At 45.2% G+C, this 24776-nt stretch overlaps 1 protein-coding gene across 5 annotated transcripts in view; it reads right to left on the minus strand.

Annotated features, from left to right (window-relative positions):
• LOC119178135 (tRNA (uracil-5-)-methyltransferase homolog B) overlaps positions 1 to 24776 on the minus strand; it is a 227847-nt gene that overhangs the window by 67609 nt on the left and 135462 nt on the right. For 4 of the 5 annotated variants that reach the window (XM_037429298.2, XM_075890797.1, XM_075890637.1 and 1 more), the window contains 4 exons: positions 23296 to 23390; positions 19618 to 19735; positions 16227 to 16323; positions 2287 to 2388 (listed from right to left, as the gene is read on the minus strand). In XM_037429298.2, the coding sequence (XP_037285195.1) occupies positions 2287 to 2388; positions 16227 to 16323; positions 19618 to 19735; positions 23296 to 23390 (412 nt within the window). The remainder of the gene's footprint in view (positions 1 to 2286; positions 2389 to 16226; positions 16324 to 19617; positions 19736 to 23295; positions 23391 to 24776) is intronic. The other variant, XM_037429299.2, reaches the window with a different exon arrangement.

Here is a 24776-nt window from a genome sequence, read left to right on the forward strand (position 1 = left end):
GCGACGTGTATGTGGATACGGGACCACCTTTTCCAGCCGGCACAGGAGAGCTTGGGTTCAGAACGGCATGATGGTCATATGTTTGCGTAGCAAGGAAGTCACAAGTGGGTAACTTGGACATGGGCATAACTTGAGCGTCATCTGAAGCCATTGCCATGCTGACAGTAGCTTGGCTACTGGCGTGGTAGACGGCAGCTAGTTCGGTTACGGTGCCACACATGGTGTCAGCGAACAGGTGACAGGTAGTGCTGGTTTGGGTGTCGCACACTGCGTCAGTAGGCGCTGAAAACGTCGTGTTCACCGGCGTGTTCAAAGGCGCCGACCGGTCAACCAAAGGCCGATCTTCGAGCGGTGTACGCTGCGATACGTTCGTGGAGTCATTTGTCATAGGACGGTCGTCTACCTCATTGTTGTGACATAGTGCAGGATGAGCTGCAGTCGATGAAAACCGCGAGGAAGGCTTGATCAGCGTTGATAAAGCAACTTTTGTGTGGCCGGTCTTTTGTAGGAGGCAATGTTCATAGCTGCAAAACCGTAGGACAGCACCCCGTAGTCCGTCATATGGGCAAAGGCTCCAAGAGTAATAGGTGAGGCGTCATTTGAGGTCAGGTGGAAAAACATACTCCAGGACCTCGAACATGAATTCTTGAAGCCAGATGCTGTTGAGCCTCGAACTCTTGAAACTATAACTCGACGCCGGTAATGCGAAACGGTGGCAGATGCGGGTCAAAGTGCGGCTGCAATGCTTGAGCTAGCTGGAACATGGCCGTAAAGCTCAGTGGCAGCGCCGGTCAATTGTCCGTTGGTCCGTGGTCACCATATGTTGAGGAACGAGAGGCGAGACGGCAGCGACGAGCCCGCGCCGAGGTCACATCTTTTATTTAGGACGTAGGCATAGGCGGAGTCGCCGCTGCAGCGTCTAGCCAGGCCAAGAGCTCAGCCGTTTCGAAATATTCTCGTGGCTCACACCCCATCTGCCATGCGGCACGCTTCTTTTCGGCATGGTCAGCTGGCCAAATCTAGCGTGGCGCTACAGCATCATTTGTAGAAAGAGCAGAGATTGGTCTTTTGCAGACTTTAGGAATTAATTGCCAATTCCAGGCCATGTGCTGCTCTGTAATGGTTAGCTCACATGTTCTCCGGAACCTCGACCAGCGATTGATAGCTTTTTTCTGGCCCTGCTAAAAAAGTGCCACAGGGCCTCTCTAACGTAATTAATCAGTACAAACTTGCCGAGTTCACTGTACTCAGTGAATTCCTGAAGGGACCTTATAACGGTTTTGATTATTCTTTAGAAACACAATGGGCCAGTAGACCAAGTTTTAAGGGTCGTTTACAGACTGATCTAAGCTTTTTGCAAAAACTGTGCAATTTTTTGCAATGCTTTAACACTGCAAGTCGCTGCCTATCACTGCGGCTCAGCCAGATGTGTTTTCAAAAGGCCATTCACAGTACAACATCCTCTTAATACATGTCATCACCCAGGCTACTGGTCTGATTGGCTGTGGAATGTGTGAAAGCAAGATCAGCTGGTATGATTGTGGCACCTGTCGGAGCAAATATCAACCACTCCACAATCTTAGTTTCTGTTACCTTCTGGCATGTGTGCAACTGGGCGCACTGTGCTATAATCTCTGAGATCACTCACAACCTGTCAGTGGGCAATCTTGGAGACCGTGAGCACACTTGACAGTTACAAAGCCATCAAGTGTGCTCATGAGGGTGCTGTGATTGCCAAAGATGCCAGCGTTTCTCATGAGTTGAGAAGGCAAGGCAAGGGTGAAAAAAAAGGGCATAGATATAACTGCCTGTAGTGGCCTCCATACATGGCACGTCGCTAAACTTGTGGTGTCAACGATTTGATGATGCTTGAGCCTAAAGGCTGACTAAACATCAAAAAAGTGTTTTAGGGTCCCTTAACACAACCCAGAGCCCAGTAGTGTCTCCCCCTCCCCCCTCCAGTTTTTTTTGTTTTTTTTTATCAGCATTAAGAAATAAACTAGCCTGGATTCACAAAAAACTGAAAGTGCATACGGCACAGAAAGGCACAACTATTTGGCAGTTCGAGACCATCTCATGTGAGGTCTCACCGTTACAGCCTGTTTTATCACTAATGCAAGATTTTCAGAGAGTGCTGAATTTCATATTCATTTGTGAATTAATTATGCACGTGCCTTATCTATGCAAGCTAGCTAAGAATATGATGAGGCACACACACTCTTCTAAGACCATTTGTCAAAGTGACCAGACAGCCTAGCTCAAAAAAGTTCTGAGCCATTCACTGACCATTGAGCTGAGCATTGTAATTGGCATCCTCGATAGCTTGTGTCGAGACATCCATGCCGAACACAGAGTGCAGTCGAGGTGCCAGCGTCAGCCCAATTGTGCCTGCATGTTTAGGAAACATTGACAATCCAACATTAGAAGGCACAGAAATGCAAAAGTGAAATACACAAGACCATTCTGAAACCGTAAGCTGCTCATGCCTCCGTGAATGCCCCGAACTCTCCAAGACAGAGTTTGCTTTTCCACGATATTAAAAATTAATAGTACTGAAAAGCCACAAACAACTTTGAGATAGCATTAAGAGATTAATTATGGCCCAGGTGCTCAAACTAGCGTGCATGAGCAGAGACTTTCGTGTGTGTGAGCACCATGTGACCGAGTTACGCATTCGAGAAGGCCTAGCTGACCGTTGAGTGCAGTATGTGGCCATGCAGTTATCCTAGCCTTGTATGTTGGCAAGCTCTGTCACGAGTTCCCTCGCTGATAGCGCGCCATGAGTATCCGAGTAGCAGATCAGTAAGTTTGCGCCTGGTTGAAGAAAATTTTGATAAGTTGATGTTGGAGTTAATTCAATCGAGAAAAATTTTAGCAAGCTCAAGCCCGAGTAAGCTTTAAGCCCAAAATATATTTCTTGAATGAGTCTTGAATAAACTCCATTCTTTTTGCTAATCTACGCTTGCAAGTTGGCTTTGTGACGTGGCATTGACGCAGAGAAAAGCTACCACTGAGGCATGCCACTTAAAGATTTGGGTGGCTGTACACGTATGCAGCACATCAAGAAACACAAGTGGACTTAGATGAATATCACACTATGAATGTGGAACTTGAGACAAATTTTATTCCACAGGAAGGGGCTTTTTTGCATGCAAGGAGGCATCCATTTGGTGGGAGATTTGCGTGCATGGACACCTTGGGGAGCTTTTGCTATAGAGTCAGTACATCAACTCTATGTTGGGCACAGTCATACACAACCATGCGAGATGGTTTGAGCTGGTTGATACTTTATACTGAATCATCATAAGTGCAAAAACTTACACAAATGGCGTCAAAAAACAAGGACGTGTGCTATATTTGAAAAGAGTTTTATTCCAAACAAGATCTCATTCTGAACTAACACAGGACAAATTTTAAACACGAGCAGGCACAGCACATTCACTCACCGTTGTTATTAATATTTTTAGAAATAGCAGCTTTTAAATGACTACCACTCAAAAGTGTTGGCATCTTGGGCTATGCACACCTTCCAAAGAAGCGCCACAGTACAAAATGCTTGCGCTGCAGTGTTCGAAGAGACACTAAAAAAAAAAAAACTACAGTCTAACTGGTTTATAACCAACTCGAAAGTGCCGCAATAATGGCCGTTATATCGGTAGTTCGTAATATATGAAACCGCCCATAAAAAAGGTCACGTAGTGGCCAATCCATTTATTTTTGTGCATATTTTTATTAAAAGGTGTGAGCGACCCTTTTGCTGACAAGTTAGGACTAATCGTGTGTTAAATGACACCCTATCCGATGATCTCACGTTGTTCTATTGAATCGCGGTACCGCCATGATGAACCAATCATCCCTGGCTAGTTGCGCGCAGTATGTTGCTTATTCTAGCTGCTCTCGCTGTCGCATGCTAGTTTGCTTGCAGTCCAATGCATGCGCGCATTTGTGTGTTCTTCGTGCATGATTCACTTGGGATCGGGTACGGTGTGGCAAGTAGCCTGTTCGTTTTTTGCAAGCAACATGTGCAAGCGGACTCGCACGAAAGGCACCATGACGCGCTTGTACCACCGTCACTCCGCCGAGCAGTTATCTGCAGATGACTGTGATAAGCTCGCTGACAGTGAGTCAAAATGGCACGCTCGTCGATGTCGGCCACTTTGCTATCGCTCTTTTTAAGGCTTTATGACGTGGGTTTTCGCCTTTGCTGCCAGGGCGTGGTTTTACACAAGCTTGGCAGGTTTTCGTTTATGATCTCCCGGTCGCGAAGGCAAACTTCGTATCACGCACGCTGTTTGTGGTTCCGTACTTGAGTGCAATCTTTTCGATGCCCAATCTTCAGGTCTTGGAAAAACTTCCCGCGACATCAAACGGAATGGCAGGCTAGGCCTACTCAGCATTTGTTGCACTTCGGCAGGAGTCGCATACCAAGTTACAGTTTGGTACAGAATCAACAAAACTCTTTGCGGCGGCTATTGTTAATGAAAACACGAATGGCACGGATAGCACTCGAATGGTGGCTCACAATTCAACTGTGATGTCTTTAAATCAGGTGCGCACCCATTAAATCGAAGGATTTGTGTGGTTCATTGCGTGAAATTCGGACGTGATTCAACATAGTTTCTGTGCAATGCGCATCATCGAGGCGGTCCGAGTAGTAGTCGGCGAATTACCGCAATAGTGCTTTATTTTGTTATATCCCCCCTTACCCCCTTCCGTGCTCATTTAAGGGGAGATGCTACTCGAAAAACGATTTTCTTTAATAAGAGTCTGAATTTAACACAAATTGGCATGCTAATAGAGTTTTTTCTCCTCTTTTCAAATATGTTATTTATTTTCATGTAGATTGCTTGGTTTTCTTTCTGCAGGTCAGATACTGCAAAATTATGGCCATTGTTATGCAACAATTCTGACCTATAAAAATTTGAGATAAAGCATGCAGATATAGCTGACTATGATCCTTTGGAACTGTAGAGTACAAAAAACTATATAAATTATGTGTGTAAAAAGGTGAAATACAATAATAAAATAGAAAAATTTACTATGGCTCCAGTTGCCAAGGGCTTTCAATGTTATGTAATTTTTGAAAAACATAATCAAGCAGCATTGACAATCTGAATAGATACTTGCACTCTATGGGCCTTCATCATGCTATGTGCAAAATTTCATAGAGGTATGACAATTCTAAGTATACGAACTAGCATGTATGAGAAGCACAGATCACACAAAACTGCAAAAGGAGAAAAACGCATTGGAAAGTTTGAAACCTTTTTTTTTTTTTATCACAGAGTTGTTAGAAATGCATATTCTTTGTCCATAATGTTCAACAGAACTTTGAAAAGCACTGCAAGTTACTAGAACTGTCCTGCAGCATAGGTTGTGCCCTCACGGTCCTTGCGAGCACTCTCTTCTAGCCGTGCCCTTTTCACTCCACGACGACGGTGGGCCCTTGCTTATGCTGTCAGACGCTCGGACATTCTCTTGATGCGCCTCGCATCGCGGGAATCACTGAAAGTAACTAGATCTCTAGATGGCAGTATGTTGAGCACTTCCAGGATGTGCTCGAAAGTAGCATGACCCTTGTTGAACCACAGGATTGCCATAGCTGCGGCAGTCTCGACAACCGTTCGGGAGACAAACTTAGTCTTGGGGCAAAGTAGCCAAATTTTGCTGTTCAGGGATTCCGATGCGTTCCGAAGCTCCTTGCATCGAGCAAGGAGCTTCTCATCCGTCAGCCGCTTATAAATGGGCAAAACAGCCAATCCCTGTGCTTTTGTCAGGAGAGATGTGTGGCGTGGTGCAGGTTCACCAAGTGCTTCAGCGCGTTGATGTTTGCACCACGACTCTGTTCCTGCAGGGCAAAACTTGTGGCTGCCAGCATTGTCAGTAGAGCATGAGTGGAAATACGAAGCCCATACTACAGTGTACATATCCCGTACACTCCCCCTGTTGCTTGTTATGGCAATCTGATAGTATGTTTGGAGCTTCTGAATGGCTGGCTCTTTCATTTTCTGCCCTCGTGGGGACGCTGCACATGCAGCGTCCGTAGCGCCGTGCCAAGTCTTTTGGCCACATGATTAGTGCAGTCTTCTTTTTCTATATTGACAGCACCATAGACTTTTGACTCTGCAACTGCACTATATGCTTTGCTGTCACCGTCACTCAAGAATGTCATAAAATGCAGTGGGGTGTCACAAGTCGATGTTCTCTGCCAAATGCACATTGCAGCCTCCGTTTCCATGGCATGGGAGGAACAGTCTGCATTTTTTTCACAGACTGAGCCATGGAATGCCTGCCACACTTCCTCGTCGGGGCCAATATCCTTGTGCCTACTGCATGTCAGGCAGGAATTTGATATGACCTCGAAGTCTAAGCAGAGGCCAGTATCTAAGGAGATAACCGCGCCAATCCCGTTGTGGCTTTTGTGGCCCTCTTCTGCCAAGTGCCATCGAACATAACAGTCACATCAGTTTCGCCTGCTACTTCTTTCGTCAACTCTCTGGATCAGCGCAAGTTTTCACTCACAGCTGCCATGGCAGCGGTGTGCACCTTCTTTGCTATCGAAAAAAATCCTCGGTGGTGCATTGGCTTTGGGAGTCCAATAATGGAGCAAAATCTCGACAATTGCTCATGCCCAATGCCGACAGCGTGTGCAGCCACCACCGCCTTCACATTTACAGCGAAACTATCTCGGGAGCTCCCACTGTCGTGCCGTTGGCTCACTCGGCTGCTGCCGTCCGCCGTAACACGCAGTGACGTATAGGAGCACGAAAGAACAGTCGCTGAGCATTCGCTGTTTTCGCAATGAAGTTCGAGGAGCGACGAAAGTCTCTTGCGCTTTTCTGCCGGCTCCCAAACGGCAAGTTTTTGAATACAGCAAGCAGGGCATGCCGCACCTGCCACAAGTGCCGCCAGCAAGAGGGTGTCGCACAAAACTGTCGTTGCACAAACCTCATGGCACTGTCTTTCGTCTTTTTTGAAGAAGCCGAGCTTCTTTTCCGAAGCCCTGACGAAAGAAAGCGCAGCGTCAATCCCTTCATCGCAGCCACTGTCGCTCGCGCACTCGTCGATGCCGCCGTCAGGCCTAGCACACGTAGGCGCGTTCTCGTTCATCGCCGTCGTTCGGGGCGCTTTACGCCGCCTTCCCTTGAACTTATGCTTCGTTCGAAACTTCTGCGGTCTCACGTTTCACTTTTTCGGGCTTGTCATCGCGGAAATATGCGTAGACGAGCAGAAAAGCAGACGGACCAAATGCCGATGGCCGCCACCAACACAGCTGACAACACGGAGGAAGGAAAAAGGTCTCCATGGCTGACAATGACTCGGTAGCCAATGGCGATGCGGCTTAGGGTGCCGCGCCTTTCAAACCGTTCAAACCACGTGATAAAAAGGCCTCTTTTTATTTTTTTTGCCCAGGTACGAAACTGGCGGTCGTCGGAGCTGTAAGAAGAAGGCCGGACGCAACTTTTCCAACCGATCGCGATGGCGGGCGGCACTGCGACGGTACAGTGAACTAGAATACTTTGTAGTGGCAAAAGCGCCCCCCTGCTCGTGAGTCTCAGGAAGCTGCCGGCCGCGGGCGGCGCTGGCGTAGTAATCGCGAGGTGCTGCTGCGGGGATTTGGGCATCTTTCGAACAGCTGCGCAAGCTTCTTCCCTTTCTTTCTCCGTTGCATCGCACTTTAAAAAAATGGGCAGCTACAATCGACTAACCTGGCGAACGGTTTTGCGTGCTGAGATTATGTACTGAACGCTTTGCGAGCCTGTGCTTCACTGTGAAGAGCAGCATCATGTGCAGCTCCCGTCGACTTCGCAACGTAGCGTTGGACGGGCTTTTTTTTTTTTTTTTGTAGTAAGCCTCGTGTTTTTTCAGAGCACCTCAGCTTCAAATCACGGATATCTGATCTGAATTCTTTGTCATTAACGTGCCACGAGCCACGACTGGTGACGCCCTTGACCAGAGTAGCAATTTAGCGGCTCGAACCACAATGTTTGTCTCGATTATCGGCCTTCTGGTGTATTATGGACGGCATTCCATTTCAAATGTGTGCCGTAAGCGGTACTCGTTTTTCAGTAGAGCAGGACTTCTTGCTGTTGGTTCACATGCGGACAACTTTTGCACGACTACACTAGTTTGTAGACCAAACAGATAGCCCTGTCAGCACCGCTTTCAGCACTTGGAGTCCCACAATATTTTAGCCAGGAGAATAGTTATTATAAAGAAGAGGCTGTGTGACAAAATGGCAAATGAAAGAAATATTTCGGCAACACTTGATACAACATTTATTTAGGTTGTAACTACATGCCAAATGAACTAATCAAGTGAGATGTCAAACAAAAATAACCAGCTAGAAAGCAAAAACTGATCACAAGCACAGTACAATGCAAGACACAGGCAGTCTACTTTTCACACAATAAAAAAAAAAGACAGGAATATACACATATACTTAAAATATTTCAAAGGAAATTTCAAAGACAATGGTGCGGCTATGAACAAATCAGGTGCAAAATTAAAACGGCTTGCCAGGTTGCGCGAATTGCCATTACGACTGCAATAAATGAAACGGGCAGTCTACTTTTCACTTATCACAGTACAGTAAACATACTAGGAACGTTTTAACAATTACGGGGGTGCATATAGAACTTTCCAAAAATGTGACGGTGAAAGTTTAGTTGAAGTTCTGTTAATGTGTTCTTGAACTTTCTGTTGAACTTTGCGAAAGTTCCCATCACCACTTGAATAGCACAATAGACAGCATCCTCCAAAAGCTTGTTATCCTGGCTCACCAACACTAGAAGCCTCCTGTTCACACCTGTCAAAACCTTCAGCTCTAAAGGCAGCTCATATTGCACATGGCAGCGACCTCCCCTCTTGCACTGCTATTTAACTTTCTAGCCCTCCTCCAACCCTTCTGCTGCAGTGCTCCCTTCCCGGCTAGCACTCCAATGTTCTGTACAATTTTGTGGACCTTACAATGATGTTGAGTACCTCATGTATTCCATGAAACAGAGATCTAAGGCTTTCACATTAAAAACATTTTAACATAAAGCTATACATTAAAAATTTATACAATGACAAACAACGATGTGACTATGAAAAAATAAAATGTCAAACAGAAATAGCTCACTAGATAACAAAAAAAAACAATTGTCAGAAGTTCAATACATCAAACAAGCATTCTACCTTACACGTAGTGAAGTAAAAATACCAGAAATACATTAAGAGGGTCTTGATGACAAATAAAACTGTTAAATTGCAAAGAACTAGGCGTTTGTAACAGACAGACTCCAAATGAATTCTGCAAAAGCACAGAATTATTGCACAGTAAGTTATGACAACAGTACGTATAAAAATACAAGAATGGCACAGAGAAAATGGATAAACAAACACGATTCCCCTGCAGACATATGAATGCTGAAATGGGGGCAAGAGCAGTCTATGTACAGCGGCTAAGTTTCAGGTATTTTGCCGTTTCCCGCTTCTGCATCCTGGCTCGGTTGAGTGATTTTACGAAAAAGTGCAGCCGAGTGGTAATGAAAAATGCCACCATCTTAGCAGTAAGCATTTCAGCGTGGTCAGTACATCCAACACGGTGCTGTGGTCGGGATTTGATTAGCCAAATTACATCCATGATGCTTTCGTGATGAAGCTCTTGTGCACTGAAGCAACCCGTGAAAAGGTTCTCCAGGTTTTTTAGGAACCTAAATAGGAAACCCGACGGGTACAGCAGGCCGCCATTATCCTTTAGCTGAGTTAGCTGAGCAGCTTGAAGGTTTTTGATGTCGTTTTTGTCTGCAAGCAGAATGTTTTTACAAGCATCACAGTTGGTTTTGGCCAAGAACTTCCGTGCTACATATCCAGCAACGTAAAAAATTAGCCGCTCATCACTTTTGGCAGACACACAAGCAACATGATCTGGTGCAGCTTTCTCAATGCTGTTCAATGCCAGTTCAGCACTGCAAAGATCCCCATCAGCAATCAGCTGGTCCAGCAGAAACTGTTTGGTACGGTCATCCCCACCGGCAGCATCAGCCCCAAGCAGTGCAGCCAAAATGCCTGGCTCTGCATTCCCGTGTGACACAGATTTGGCAAAGCTGTAAAAACTCAAGCAAGAAACTGTAATCAAAAACTGCTGGGGTGTGGGGTGAGTATTACAGCCTGACGACTGCCGTGCAATGCCAAAAAAGTTCTCAGCTGGGTCCTGGCTCAGCCTTGATGTCATGATGAACTTGTACGCGAGTTGTTGGCTCAGGTAGTCCAGCAGCGACAGGACACTTGCAATGGTGACCCTCAATCCAACTGCGGTAGACTCGGACAAAAAGCGGCCCCACTTTTCGGCTCGGCCTTCGTTTTTCGCTTGACACAAGTTTTCTGCTACATAAACCTCCCATTCAACAAGGTAGGCTAGAAATGACAGCAGCTTATCCATGGCAGCTGAGTCAGGACGAAGAGCCTTTGCGGGGAATCGAGATGACATTATCTCGATAAGGTCTCTCATCATGCTGAACTACATAGAGCACACAATAAGATTTTAAAACAGTTAGCCAAGAGGTTGGAAGGTTCATTTGCAGCGAAAGGTAAATAAAAACAAAAAAGTGAAATATAAGTATGCTCCTAACAGCTTGTATACATGTGGAGCAGTACTTGAGGCAATAAACTTACCCGAAAAAGGTCAAGACAGGCTGGATGCTCGCGCATTTGGCCTCAACATCATTTTTGTAGAGACGAAGGCCATTTAGAACCGTGTCACTGAAGAGTTGGAAGGCGTAGGTAACCCTCATTTTCTCAAAGTTGTTGGGCTGAGTGTGGCGGGTTGTGATACCGGGCATGGCTTGAAGAGTCACGTTCGAGCCATCAAGTGTCAAAGCCTCTTTTACAGGACGAAGCGATACCTGCATGGAAAAACAAAATGCTTCATAAGACACTGCAGTGCTGTGTTTTTATGTTTCCTGGGGATAAAAACATTCTCATATTGATAAAGGCATAAATTTTTGTACTTACTGGTCCTGTTGGAGTGGTGAAGTCTGCTTGGAGTAGCCCATTCCTGATGCATTTGACAAGATGTGGGAAGTCAGAAATGGAATGAAGTGACCGCTTGTTGTCCACTGGATGTTGCACTTTGCATTTTGTGCTAGATGCAGTCGCGTAAATGCCCATCGTGGACCACATGTTTCGATTCCAGGTCGCACCGTCGGATGTTATGAAATCAACAAATAGCCCAGCCTTTTCCGCTAGAATCACTGCCTCCAGCATCACTTTCGAGAGCAAATTTCCTTTCATGTTGCCCTGCGTGGCAAAAGAAGCAAGTATTTGGGTCCACTCGCCAATGAACGGCACAAACATTATGACCATCCCATGGTCAGCCACTTTATGCTTGTCACTGCTGGGGGTGAACTGGCCCATGTCCACGAAGCCTTGTATGTGCCCTGACGATGAGACTGACAGATTCTTGGACAGTTTCATTTCGTCAACGATGAGCCCTCCGTGCCTTTTGAAGGCATCCATGGAAGACGCTTTCTGCTTGAGCATGCTCATCACTTTGGCATTAAAGCCAAATCCCGTCCTGTACGACCTGAGATACTTCTGAAGAGTAACCTTGCTCGGCAAAACAAGAACTTTCTGCCTCCGCATATCCTCGTAAAGCTTTGGCCCTTTCATGCGCATGATGAGGCATTCCAAAATCCACTCCTTCGAGTACATCATCCCTCTAACACTCTTCCTCTTCGCAGCCTTGAACATGTGTAGAACTCCCCCCAAGCAGCCTCTTGCTGCTTTGGGGGGAGTTCTTTAATTCGGCCAAGGAAAGTCTCATCACTTAGCCTGGAGTTTTCTTCTTTCATGGCTCGTACTTGGCCTGCCAGGGTACACAAGCGTGAAGCAATTCGCTTTGTCTTCTGATTGGTCATTCGCAGGTTGTGAGACAAGTTATGCGTGACACGTTTTTTCTTCAACTTGGACTTCCGTGCCAGCAGCGACTTTCGCAAATAGCGACAATGAACACAGATGGTTCCTGAAAAACGTAAAACATAAAATAAGCCACTTCCTTACTTCGAACTATTTGCAAGACATGGAAACAAGGGCTAACAGATAATTGGAGGAAAAATAAACTCCAGAGCTATTACAAAGTGGGTAATAGCTAACAGGTCCTGACTAGTGTTATTTCCCTTTAATGCAGGTTGCTTTAGATACAAAGGCTATGCTTAGGTTATGAAAAAAAAGTAGCAGGCTATGTTAGCTAGAACAGATAGTACATTGTTTCTTATTAAAAATATTAACACACACCTTTGACTGTCACCATTCCAAGACAGTTCTTGCTGAACACGCCGTCACTCGCGGGGGTGAGGGTGCGCTTCATCTTCTCGGTCAGGTTCTGAGCAAGGCCGTCATAAGCGTCTTTGCTCATAGCGCTTGAACAAAGCAATGCAGTGTCAACTTCTTGAAATATGTTCGTTGCTTCAAGAAGGGAGGTGATTTTGCCGTACTTCTTTTCTCTCGCACCGAGATAACAGCTTGCCACAACATCACTGTGGGGTTTAACGTCCCAAAACCACTCTATGATTATGAGAGACGCCGTAGTGGAGGGCTCCGGAAATTTAGACCACCTGGGGTTCTTTAACGTGCACCCAAATCTGAGCACACGGGCCTACAACATTTCCGCCTCCATCGGAAATGCAGCCGCCGCAGCCGGGATTCGAACCCGCGCCCTGCGGGTCAGCAGCCGAGTACCTTAGCCACTAGACCACCGCGGCGGGGCTACACACATCACTGTTGCTATCTAAGCTGAAACAGATCACTTTCTCGTGGGAGACACTGAAAGGCTGTTTTGTTGTGCGTGTAGTGGCATACACAAGGAGATCAAGGTCTGGAGTGGTCAGTTTCGTCCACAGCCTTGAAACACTTAAGCAGGTGGCAAGGTCCCTTAAGTCACCTGATTTGAGCGGGCTCGCTTGCATGTTTTCGGCAGGGCTCGTGTTCGGGTCAGAATTCTCTTCGCCGAGCAAGCTCGCTTCGTGCTCATCGCGACGAGAGAGACGAACTTTCTTCGCCGATCCAGACGTAGAAACTAAGCAGCGCTTTCGCTCGGGCCTTGGTTTTTTCACAGATGTGGAAAGGTATGCGGGCAGGTCAGGTAAAAACGTTGGCACTGCATTTGCAGTAAGACCAGGCTTTCCTCGAGCGATTCGTACCTCCTTGCCACCGATGATGTGGACATAATCACGAACGACAAAATGGTCTGCAAAGTGTTTTTCACAAACCGCGGATGTGTCCGTTAGAGGTTTGTCTTTCCTCTTGAGGTTCCGCTCCCAAACCTTTCGTCGGTCTTCGTCCTTTGGTGCCGAAAAGAGCGAAATCTTCCGCCCGTTTTCAACGCGATGGCCGGAGTAGCCTGACCGGCAACCCGGGGCGAAACAGTGCGTATCTGTCTTCTTTTTCTTGTTCATGGTGGTACCGAGAACGTTTTCTTCCAGCACAGAAAAAAGATACAAGAAGAATCGAAAGCCACAGCAGCAAAGCGCCCTGATAGCAGTCAACTCGCCGGTCGAGCCTGCCTGGCTGGCCTCGCGAATCTGACTGCAGCACTACGCGCGGCGGACAGCTTTTTTCGTCACAGCGCCTCCTATAGACGCCCGCTTCGCTCTTGCCACTAAAAACCTTCTAGTTCACTGTAGCGACGGGGAGCAGCGCGCAGTCAAAGATGACCAATATCGGCGCAAATTCACGAAATTTTGAGCCACCACGATGCCTTCATACACATTTTTTTGCATTTTGCGGTTCGAATTTAGTTTTGAAATTTTCACAGATGAAAGAAGAAAGTTTAAAGATTACAATGCAATAAAAATCAGAAATACGAGAAATTTCGCTAAAAACGCGATTTTTCGACTCGCATCTCCCCTTAATTGGCAATGCAGGTCTTTGGATGTTGAATTTTTATAACATTCAGAAATTTAAATGGTTGTAGGCACCATGCATCGCGTTGATGCGAGACTGCATGCTCAACACTATTTGTGCAATAACGACTACCGCTTCTTGCAATTATGGCTTGCATTTGAAGGCATTGTTGTTTTATTGTCGGCGGTCATAGATGGTAAGAACTGCTCTTCCTGCTTCACGATATGTTTTTTGCGCCTCAGTCTTCTGCACCAAGTATGCGCCAACTAGCCCAAAACCAGATCCTTTTGGCGTCAGAAAAGTTTGCTGTGCGTGACTGCAATTCTCCATACTGCCTCCTATAGTGTCTTTTTGTTTTTTTCCCTTCACTTCTGTGCTGCCGATAAAGAAACGTCTGTCTCTGGATTTCGTGCCGAATGGTTGCACCCCCGGGATCTCCGACGACAGCGTAGCTCTGGTCGACTGGCTTGCCCTATGTCATCTCCTGCCGCTGACAAGAGCTCTCACTGAGTGGTGCCCCGTCCTCGGACTCCTGCGACCGTGTCCATCTTTCCTATCTTCTCCTTATTTCCGTTTGTAGGTCTCTCTGTCCCTGCCCCATCTCTATACCTATCCCTTTAATTAATCCTCCCTATCTCTTTACAGGAGGTTTTCAGAAGCCTAGAATGGGAACAGTTAGGGATAAGAGTTAATGGAGAGTACCTTAGTAACCTGCGCTTCGCCGATGACATTGCATTGCTGAGTAACTCAGGGGACAAATTGCAACTCATGATTACAGAGTTAGACAAGCAGAGCAGAAAAGTGGGTCTTAAAATTAATCTGCAGAAAACGAAAGTAATGTACAACAACCTCGGAAAAGAGCAGCGCTTCGAGATAGGTAATAGTGCACTTCAAGTTGTAAAAGGCTATGCTACTTAGGGCAGGTAATAACCGCAGAGCCGAACCACGAGATTAATGTAACTAGAAGAATAAAAATGAGGTGGAGCACATTCGGCAAGCACTCTCAAATTATGACAGGTAGATTGCCACTATCCCTCAAAAGGAAGGTATATAACAGCTGTATCTTGCCGGTACTTAGCTATGGAGCAGAAACCTGGGGACTTACACAGAGGGTTCAGCTTAAATTGAGGACAACGCAGCGAGCAATGGAAAGAAAAATGGTAGGTGTAACCTTAAGAGACGAGAAGAGAGCAGAGTGGATTAGGGAACAAACGGGGGTTAAGGATGTCATAGCTGAAATCAAGAAGAAGAAATGGAAATGGGCCGGGCATGTAGCGCGTAGACAGGATAACCGCTGGTCATTAAGGGTAACTAACTGGATTCCCAGAGAAGAGAAGCGGGTTAGGGGGAGACAGAAGGTTAAGTGGGCAGACGAGATTAAGAAGTTTGTGGGTATAAATTGGCAGCAGCAAGCACAGGACCGGGTTAACTGGCGGAACATGGGAGAGACCTTTGTCCTGCAGTGGACGTAGTCAGGCTGATGATGATGATGATGATCCCTTTTAATCCCTCCTTACCACTATCCCTCGTGAGCCACTGTTTAGCTGTCGCACTATGATGAAGACAGTTACAGGGCTCACTTTTATTTTCTTTCCCCTCTCTTAAGAATCGCTTACACAAGTGAGCGACCTCACTCGTGACGTCCGAAATCTGCGTGCGATGCACACACAAGCGCGTCTATCACATACTTCAGAAAGCTCGTTTTGACTTGTTTTTTCACTTCGTAAGCGCTATATTTTTGCCCCGACTGTGTCAAAAATGTTCGTTGCAAAGGTAGGAGGCTTTGAAAAATGTTCGCTGTACATATGTGGACCTAGTTTGGCATGGGAAAATCGTAAGTGCACCGAAATATGGTCGTTATACTTGGGATCGTTATAAGTGGGTAGGACTGTATTTGTCACCTATTAGTAAAGTAAAGTATCACATTCCTGGAAGCATCACTCTTACCGCAAGATGATGTTCGGTAAGCAAGAAAACGAGTGAAAAAAAGAAAAGAAAGTGAGTGGAAATACCACCTTGAGATTTCCACACCAAACACTGTGACATCATAGATTTTGAGGCCATCTGCTGGGCCCTATGTAGTTTCTAATTGGTAAAAATTAAGTACATTGTCATTTTTGGGTGCCAAGGACTTGACATACCAAGTTTTTGAAAATTTCATCAAGTCTATCAATAAAAAATGACGTTACGTGCGAAATTTACAAACGAAACTTCGACCTTGGTTGTCCCTGCTAATAATGAATTTACAATAGCAAAACTTGTGGCATTAGAGTTCTCAGAGCACCAATGTTTCCTTTGGTGTCATTTTATAGCATCGTAATAGAGAGCAGTTCACTCACCTGTTCCACAGCAAACATCGAGCAGGGTGTCCTGAGGCTTTAGATGGAGCAATTGTCGCACAGCATCATACATATATGTTGCCACTGGGCTATTTACCTGCAACATAGTTAGAATTAGCCACTAACTTTGCCATATAAACACTTTTTATTTTGTTTGGCTGTTTCATTATCCAGACATTAAAAGATTAAAATTTACTACACTCACATCATATAAGCCAGTATAAGAAGTATAACAAACTTAAAAAAATTCTATGTCACGGTAACATGTTCAATTAACCATTAAATGGGGCTTTGTGGCAGCACAGATTTTCTCTGGAAAGGTGTATTCTGATGCAGTGAAACAAATTTTATAGGGGGTTACATGTGAACTGATCTGCACTTTTCACTCATTTCGAATGCCTAGAAATCACCATTAAATTAAATTTGAACTCGCTACTACTTGTTCAAATATTCGCACAAGCTAATTTGCAAGAAATGCCACAAATCATTATAACTTTGCAAGCAGCAATGCACCCACTAAACCATGATTTATCACAAGTGCAGAAACTGGGAATGCATAACAGACGAGTTGGATGAGTTTCATTACAATCTTCAGTTTTTTGTCGTGAAAGTAGAGAAACTAAGTGAAAGCAAATAAAACAAAAGATATGTAATTTTACAAAAAAAAAAGACCTTGCATTTTCCGATTCGCATCTCCCTTTAATGCTAAAACAACTGAGCAATGTGACTGTCTCATAAAGTCCTCCATCGCCACGAGGGAGCTGTGGCCCTCTTCTTTGTCCTCTCGCCTAAATGAAGCATCAATAATGGCATCCTCTGACACCATCGTGACTACCGTAATAACCGAAATAGTATAGGTGGAAACTTTTTAGTATTTTCTTCCAGGAAACAGCCACAAAAAATATACGCCCATCTTATATATCGGTCATTGGTAGAAAGACTCTTAAAGTCTGACCACTATGGGCAGCTGAAGTCAGCTGCCTTCATCACCATCAATAGCGTTGCTTTGTTTACTACAAGCCTTGTGCTGTGTGCTGAGGGGCAACCTCATTTTGTGTTGTTGTTGTTGTCTTGTGAATGTGTTTGGGCAGTGAGCTGCTTTTTTCTTGCTCTGGACTGGTGGCCAATGACTGTTTTTTGTAGTGTTTAAGAAAAAGCGATCGAGTTCACCAAGGCATGAAGAAATCTGGTCTGAAGTGCATGAAAGATGCGGTGGCATGTTAGTACCCGTGAACACGAGCAGGAGCCGTGAGGTAGAAACAATAACACAAAGTTTATTCTTGCCCGAGTGTTTTCGTCCCTCCAATTTCGCCAGATGCCATTTCTTTGTTGCTTCCTGCGATGCCGGCAGCTCTGGTTACAGCGGCACGTATGATCAGTAGGCGGATCGAGTGCACCACAGAAGCATTCACTATTGGTGGACACTGCGGAATCACATGGATCAAACGAAACTGTTTTCGTGCCAGACCACAGCGTATCTAGAGTTGGAGACAAAGGTAGCAGAGTTTATCCAGGAGCCGCGCTCGTGTCGCGATTGTTGTCAATGACGTTACAGTGCATCCAAATTGAGGCTGTCAAGACGGTTCTGATGTTTTACGAAGATAATGCTTGAGCCTACCTTTTGCCTTTCTGCCATGTGGAACCTACATCTAAGCACATGTAAATAAACGACATTTTGACTCTTCGCCAATTGAAACTGCGTTTCTTTCACGGTAAAGGCATCTTTAGATACCTCGGCTGTTCCACGTACTTTTTTAAATTTTAGTAGCCTAAGTCAGGGGTGTGGAAGTTCTGATCCGATCCATATTAGAGTTGTTACGGTATGTCAATGTTTCTTTCCTATCCTTTTTTTTGACTGCTTCCTTTTCTGAGTTTTAAACTAGTATATCAGTGATGCCACATCGTAAGTCAAAGGCAGGCTAATTCCCGAGGCTATTTGTGCAAAGCTTCAAGGAGGAAGCGTTGTGACAGGACACACCTGGCCCCTCTGCCTAAAGAGAGCGTAAAATTTGTCTTATGCTGAATAATAAGGCTTGTGCGAATACTAAATGTTAGGCTTGAAGAAAACCATTATTTGGTCAATTTAATTCGAATCGACTTCAAATAGTACACATCACATATTATTAATAAAAATAGAGCGTATTTGCGATGACTCAATTAAACTGCACAATACTCCTTCAAAAATTGAAAAAAAAAGCACTAGAAGCAAAAGCTGGGCTAGTTGGTGGTTCATGCTTCTATGTAAAAACAGCGCAAACATAGCGACACAGACGGAAGAAGAGACGGCACAGCGCTGAACTTGCAACTAAAATTTATTTGAGGGAATACACATATATCAGTCGTAGGACCTAGTCACGCAGCACACCATAGTGTCTGCGCCACAGAGTAAACAGAGTACAAAATGTACTAATCATGGGGAAAAGCTACCCATGTGCAAACACCCAAGAACAAACCTACTGGCAAAACATGCGAAACAGTCCATTAAAAAAAAAAAGAGAAGGGGGCGGGTTGACCTTAACTTTATGTCTGGCAGTCCCATGCCGCCAATTTACCACGGAATGTATTCAGCGCTACCAGGTTAAAGTGATTATTACTTTTTGTGGACTGTTGCGCATGTTTTTGCCAGTACGTTTGTTTTTTTTCCTTCTTTTTTTTTTTCGGGTGTTTATACATGCAGCTTTTTGCCATGATTAGATCTTTTTTGTACTCTGTTTGCTCTGCGGCCCAGATGCTATGGTGTGCCACATGATTAGGTTTTGTGCTTGATATATGTGTGTTCCGCCGAATAAATTTTCGTTGAGAGTTCAGTGCTGTGTCATCTCTTCCTCAGTCTTTGTCTATATTTTTGCGCTGTATGCTGTTCAAGCCTAAAACAAGGCCCATGCAAATGTGATTCTTCCCGATTCAAAGGAAGTGGAAGAAACTTTGAACGGTAGAAGAATTTGACTTTCGATACCCCATGAAATGAGTCAAGTTTTAAAATCTATTATACTTCGAGCATATAAGCTGGTAGAAGAAGCTCCTAAATTTAAAAAAATCATGAAATAATGTGAGAGTACACATTCATTTACCTTGAAGTGGGGCTTCATGGCAGTGCAAATTTCCCTTGGATAAGTGTATTTTCTGTACCCCACCCCTCTATTGCGGTGAAACCATCTTTACAAGAAGGTTGCATATAGACAAATATTAATTTGTATGCTCATTTCGAACGCTTCGAAATTTCCGATAATTTATATTCAAATCAAAGTGAATTGAAATACTGCAATATTAATTCAAATGTTAGCACAAGCTTAATACCTATGAAAGAATATAGTATCAGCCTTTTCCCTATTGGGGGAACTGATTGGTGAAGCTTACATTCATAAAGCAACAAAGGAAGAGGTAGGCCCACCTGGAAAAAGGACTCGGGTGAGATGCGGAAGCGCACGCCCCCCAGCATCTCTTCGAAGTGAGGCTGACCATGAAGCAGCTCAAAGGGTGCCTGGGCATGCGTGCATCGGCTGTGGCGGCTGCAAGCATTTCAAAACAGTCCCTTCAAGGCCCAGACAGGAACAGGCCACCTTAAATGGGCACAAGCATAAACTTTTGTGGTCAAGATAGCCTGCAGGATTGATTCTCATGAACATGCTTATATTACCCTCAGCGGTGGTGTGTACACATCAACTTTAGAGCCGTGTTACGTTCTGCGCATTTCTTCAAACTAGCTTTAAATGCAATGTGCACATTTGTGCAAGCTTCCTGGGTGGACAACTAGCGGTCAATTAACTTCAGTGTGCTGCAAAGGATCACTTGCCGAAGACACTACCATGTCCGATAATCATTCCAACGTCCCACATACCAGGACCATTGTCAAAAGTATTTTGCCTTCACTTGACATGAGTACAACCAAGAAACAAACTGTGCACTTGTTTTATGCCTAATATTCTATTGTTATGCAAGAGTTGAAGCTCACTGATTGTAAAATAATAAGGTATTTAATAAAAGCTAATTAGAATTAACTACTGAAAACTCACATAAAACAATACATTCCTTTATTTTTGTCACCAGTAAAAGGGCATGAGGCATGTGCCAAACGACAGAATGTGATGATCGTCCGTGACCCCACGATGGTGCGCACTGTGGGTGACCTGAGCTGTGGTGGAAAACTCCCAGAAAATGAGGTGTCATTGTTCTGTGGGGGCTTCGAGCTGCAAAGATCAGGGAGGTCAGCGTGGTTAAAGTAATGGAAGCAGTAGCCACCCGGTCCTGAAGACTGTTGGTGTGAGAGGCCTGGGGAGTGGATATATCCACCTTGGGAGACCCGAATGAGGCTGCCCAGACTTGCCACACCTCTTCTCAGCAATTCTCAGTGGGCCTACAGCTCTTCCACTTCACGCCTGAACAGCAGTGATCCACACCACAGTCATTCATTCGAATTTCCCGTTATCAGTTGGGTCTGGCGACAGAATGGTGCCCTTGACGAGTTAGGCCTAACCGAGCTACACCGAAGACGACTGAGACACCAATGATGAAGACAAGCAGCTTATTGATTGGAAGCAACTGACGGCGATTTTAGGAGCTAGAGGAGTACGTTGATGACGGACTCAACGAACTGTTGACACGGCAAAATGCACAGAGTCAATGTGGTGAACCATGTAAGATGGTTTGGTTACCGAGACGCCATATTGGCTAGATACCAGCTAGGGCTAGAGGTGGACTTGAACTGGATAATGGTCAATTCTGGTTTGATTATGTACAGTATGGCCCACTGTTACGGGGAACACGCAAACGCCTGGCCAGCAGCACGAATCAGTGGCAAGATTTGTAAATGTGGTGCACGCGCACAAAAGCACAAAGGCGGTGCTTGTTGGGTTTCGTCGGCTACTTTCCGCCCCTGCGCTTTTGAAGCACTTTCATTCTCTCGCATAGCAATTCTAGTCGCCGCTGGTATGCTGATAATCAGCAGGCACACAAAAGACCCAGGTTGTTTCTTGCTGTGGTATCTCACTAGTTCTCAACCTACTATGCGATTCATGCCCAAAGCGGTAGAATTTTGAAAAAAGGCGATACAAAATGAAAAGCCATGCCATTATATTTAGAAGCATATTAATAAACAGTTATTATAATAAATCTTGGGGTTTAACATCGCAGAACAGCGGTATAATTATGAGCGACGCAAAGAAAAGCTCGTTACGACTAATCACATGAGCACCGTCACAGTCTTCAGTGGCTTGTTTATCACAAAGCACACTGACTGGATTCGTTAGTGTAGAGTTCGACTATGAGAAGCCTTTCATTCTCAGGTACCCTGGCCATGCCAACTCTAAGAGCTGGCACCACCAAAAATTCGTTCAACGAAGAATTACGCCTCCAGCTGCGGAGTTCTGTGAAATCGATAAGAAAGCACTTCACTTGCGTAGCCTGTCACTCTGAATGCTCACCAAAAGTTTAGCCATAAGCTTTGCACAATGCTCGAACGAGCCAGCCACCTTTGATAACAGACAAGGAAATTGGTTCTTGATGCAACGAGCGTAGCCGGCTCCTCCTAACCACAAAAACATAGCACGACGTAAGCGTGCACCGAGCTCAATACTCGGCGACAGCTTTTCTTGACATTGGAGCGAAGGCTACGTAGGCAGGGCCTCCGCTCATTTGTGTTACTACGCAAGTAGTCCGGCAGCTGGCAGCCGATTTCGGTTCCAGTTTCGGTTTTTGCTTGCTCGCTGCGCTAGTGTGTTTATTATAGCAAAATGTATGCATGCAAAATGGGAACGTCAGAGTTAAACTTTGATGAGAGTGTATACATGCAGCTAGTTACTGTGCTGTTTATATACTGGTACATATAAAATTTTCCGTTGTTCAGAACATTTTCCCAGCATTATTCAGCCTTTATAACAGTGAAGTTTAGGTTCCGTGTTCAGCCCAGTATATACGGGTATGCGCCACACGTGATCGAATGTTAACGTTTACGGTATTGAGCCCTGGTACAGGCGAAATGGAAGGCCGGTTGCGGCATGATCCGGCCACGGGCCTGTCTTGTTTCAGTTTTGCTGTATTCGGTTTACGCCCTCAAAGGCTGTCAGCAACGATCGGCGAAGACTGCGCCTCAGTGTTTGAGAAGCCTCACAATTGTTGTAGATCGTTGTTAAGATTGCACGCAAGACGCAAACAGTGAAGCTTATTTCAGAGCTTGCGCGGCCACCAGTGATAAGGCTGGAAAGTTCGATGCGTGATGTATAAAAGACGGCGCGTCCCAACGATGAGCAGCTTTTCCACGGCCGATGCTGTGCTCACCGCTGCAAGAGCAAGCAGCAGACGCAGCCGGCGTGTGGAAAACGTGGTGCCGTCCAAGAAATAAAAAAGAAAAAAAAAACTAGGGCGCACGATGACTTCTTTTCCATGAACAGCGTCCCATACTTGTTCTATCCTTATAATGAAGAAAGTTTTATTTATTCGGGCCAAGTAGCTATTAGAATCAGAAAATAAAATAGGTACTATTTCCTGGCGCGTGCGCATGCAGGCGGTTCGGCTCTATAGCTTCCACAGTGCTGTCAAGAAAAGCTGTCGCCGAGTATAGGGCGAAGAAGTAGCAGACGACGCAGAGCACGAATGGTCCTTGCGATTTTTTGCGCATGCTCTGCGTCTTCGAATGTCGCCAGCACTTAGCGCCCCGCGGAGCGACGGCCACACGCTCGCGTATTGCCCCTAACAGTGGACTGTACTGTGCATGTTTTGTTTGAGTTAATTTTGAGTGTTTGCAAGTGTGTGTTTGCTTATCATTTATGTGTGATAAATTGTGTTTGTATTGTTACCACAATCTCCCGTCTCTCTCTCCATCTATCTCAGCTGCAAACACTCCCGAGATAATCTCAGCAATTTTCTTTCTTCCCATGTAATACTGGGTGCCTTAAAATCATGTCATACAGGTGTGACACATTTACAGACATTGCATCGCAATTTATGCCTGAAGAGGATATAATTTGAAAATATCAACAGCGAACAACAGCAGCATCTTTGCACTAGCCCCCTGGCCAGTGCACAGATGCCGCTTCCCCCGATTCTGTTCAAAGTCACTTGCAACCAAACTGACCAGGCCTGGAAGTAGAGGGATGACAGGCAGCAGTCCTGACCAGGGCCACGAACAAAGTGCTCCACCAGGCCTTGCTTCTCACGTGAAAGCTCCTCCTGCATCATTCCATTGGGCACAACCCATGAGCATTCCACATCTGAGAGATGAAAACAAAGGACTTAGAAGAACCAACATGACTTAACAGACTGTTGGTACGGATCCTTTAGAAGACACAGCTCTTAAAGAACACAAAAATACATAATCTGGTTGGGAATAATAGTAGTCAAAAGGGTAAAACAAAACGCCGACCAAAAAGCACTTTAAAAATAACAGATGTTCTGGCTCCCATCGGGGGCCTTATTCGCAATAAATCATTGATTGTGAACAAGGCCCCCATACGTCTGTTATTCTTAAAGTACTTTTTGCTTGGCGTCTTCCTTTCACCTCTTCCCCAAAGGCATACAAATTTAATGTTTTCAAATCTCATACACGTTTTCCATAATCAGGGGTGGAAATAGATTGTACCCAGACAACACAAACACAACCTCAGGACGTCCTCAGTATGCATCCGTGAGGACAATATGACGCCCTCAGAATGTCCTCTTATGGTACTAGAAAGGCGCTAGTCCCGTCCCCTTGTCCATACACATAACAACCTCAGCACGTCCTCAAAACAACAATTCAGGACTTTTTCAGAATCTTTTCAGAACAACGATAGCGTGGCCGGTTTGGTACTGTGGCCAGGTATACTACTTATGATTTACTTCTTTCATAATATTTCCATACCTCAAAAGAAAAACACCTGCAAGGTCTCGAGTATATATACTGTATCAATCAACAGAGAGGTGACAGTGCTGGATTATTAAAGTAAAACAAACAAAGCTTGTTGACTGAAATTTATTTATTTAACAGTAATTATTCAGAATTGACAGCTTTGTCAGGCATTCGAGTACGCGTCAAGTCTGAAAAAAAGAAAAGCAGCATCAGGGCGGTCAACACAGCTCAATCAACTACGTTTGTAATCTTCCTTGAAAGTTTGACACAGTGTCCTTATCATCACGTGTATCGCGTCCAATGGACTCACTAGTATTAGAGGCTGCGCTCTGACAGACTATCAGTGCACTCGACATGGGCGTTGACTTGACCGAGGTCGGGCCATGTGTCAGATGCAGAAGTCGATCCTTTCACATTGTGACCAGGCTGCTTCGAAGCCCAATTGATCTCGATTGTCTGTTGTTCCAGGCTGCTTCGAACCACACCTCGCTGCGGTCGGCTGGTGACAATGCATCCATGATCAGTCTGAATGATGAGCAGCCCAGTGCACCCATCAACACGGCAATTTACCTACCGTCATCACCTACGACTTACACTCTCACACATATCTTACTTTTAACCATGCACACAAACAACAAAGGACACGAACCTTCACTAGTTCACAGCACTTTCTCTGACAGGGCCGCAGCTGCCATTTTGACAGTCAGTTGGCTTGGAATGGCTTGGCG

This window comes from Rhipicephalus microplus, chromosome 1, assembly GCF_043290135.1.
Source record: "Rhipicephalus microplus isolate Deutch F79 chromosome 1, USDA_Rmic, whole genome shotgun sequence".
Taxonomy (NCBI): domain Eukaryota; kingdom Metazoa; phylum Arthropoda; class Arachnida; order Ixodida; family Ixodidae; genus Rhipicephalus; species Rhipicephalus microplus.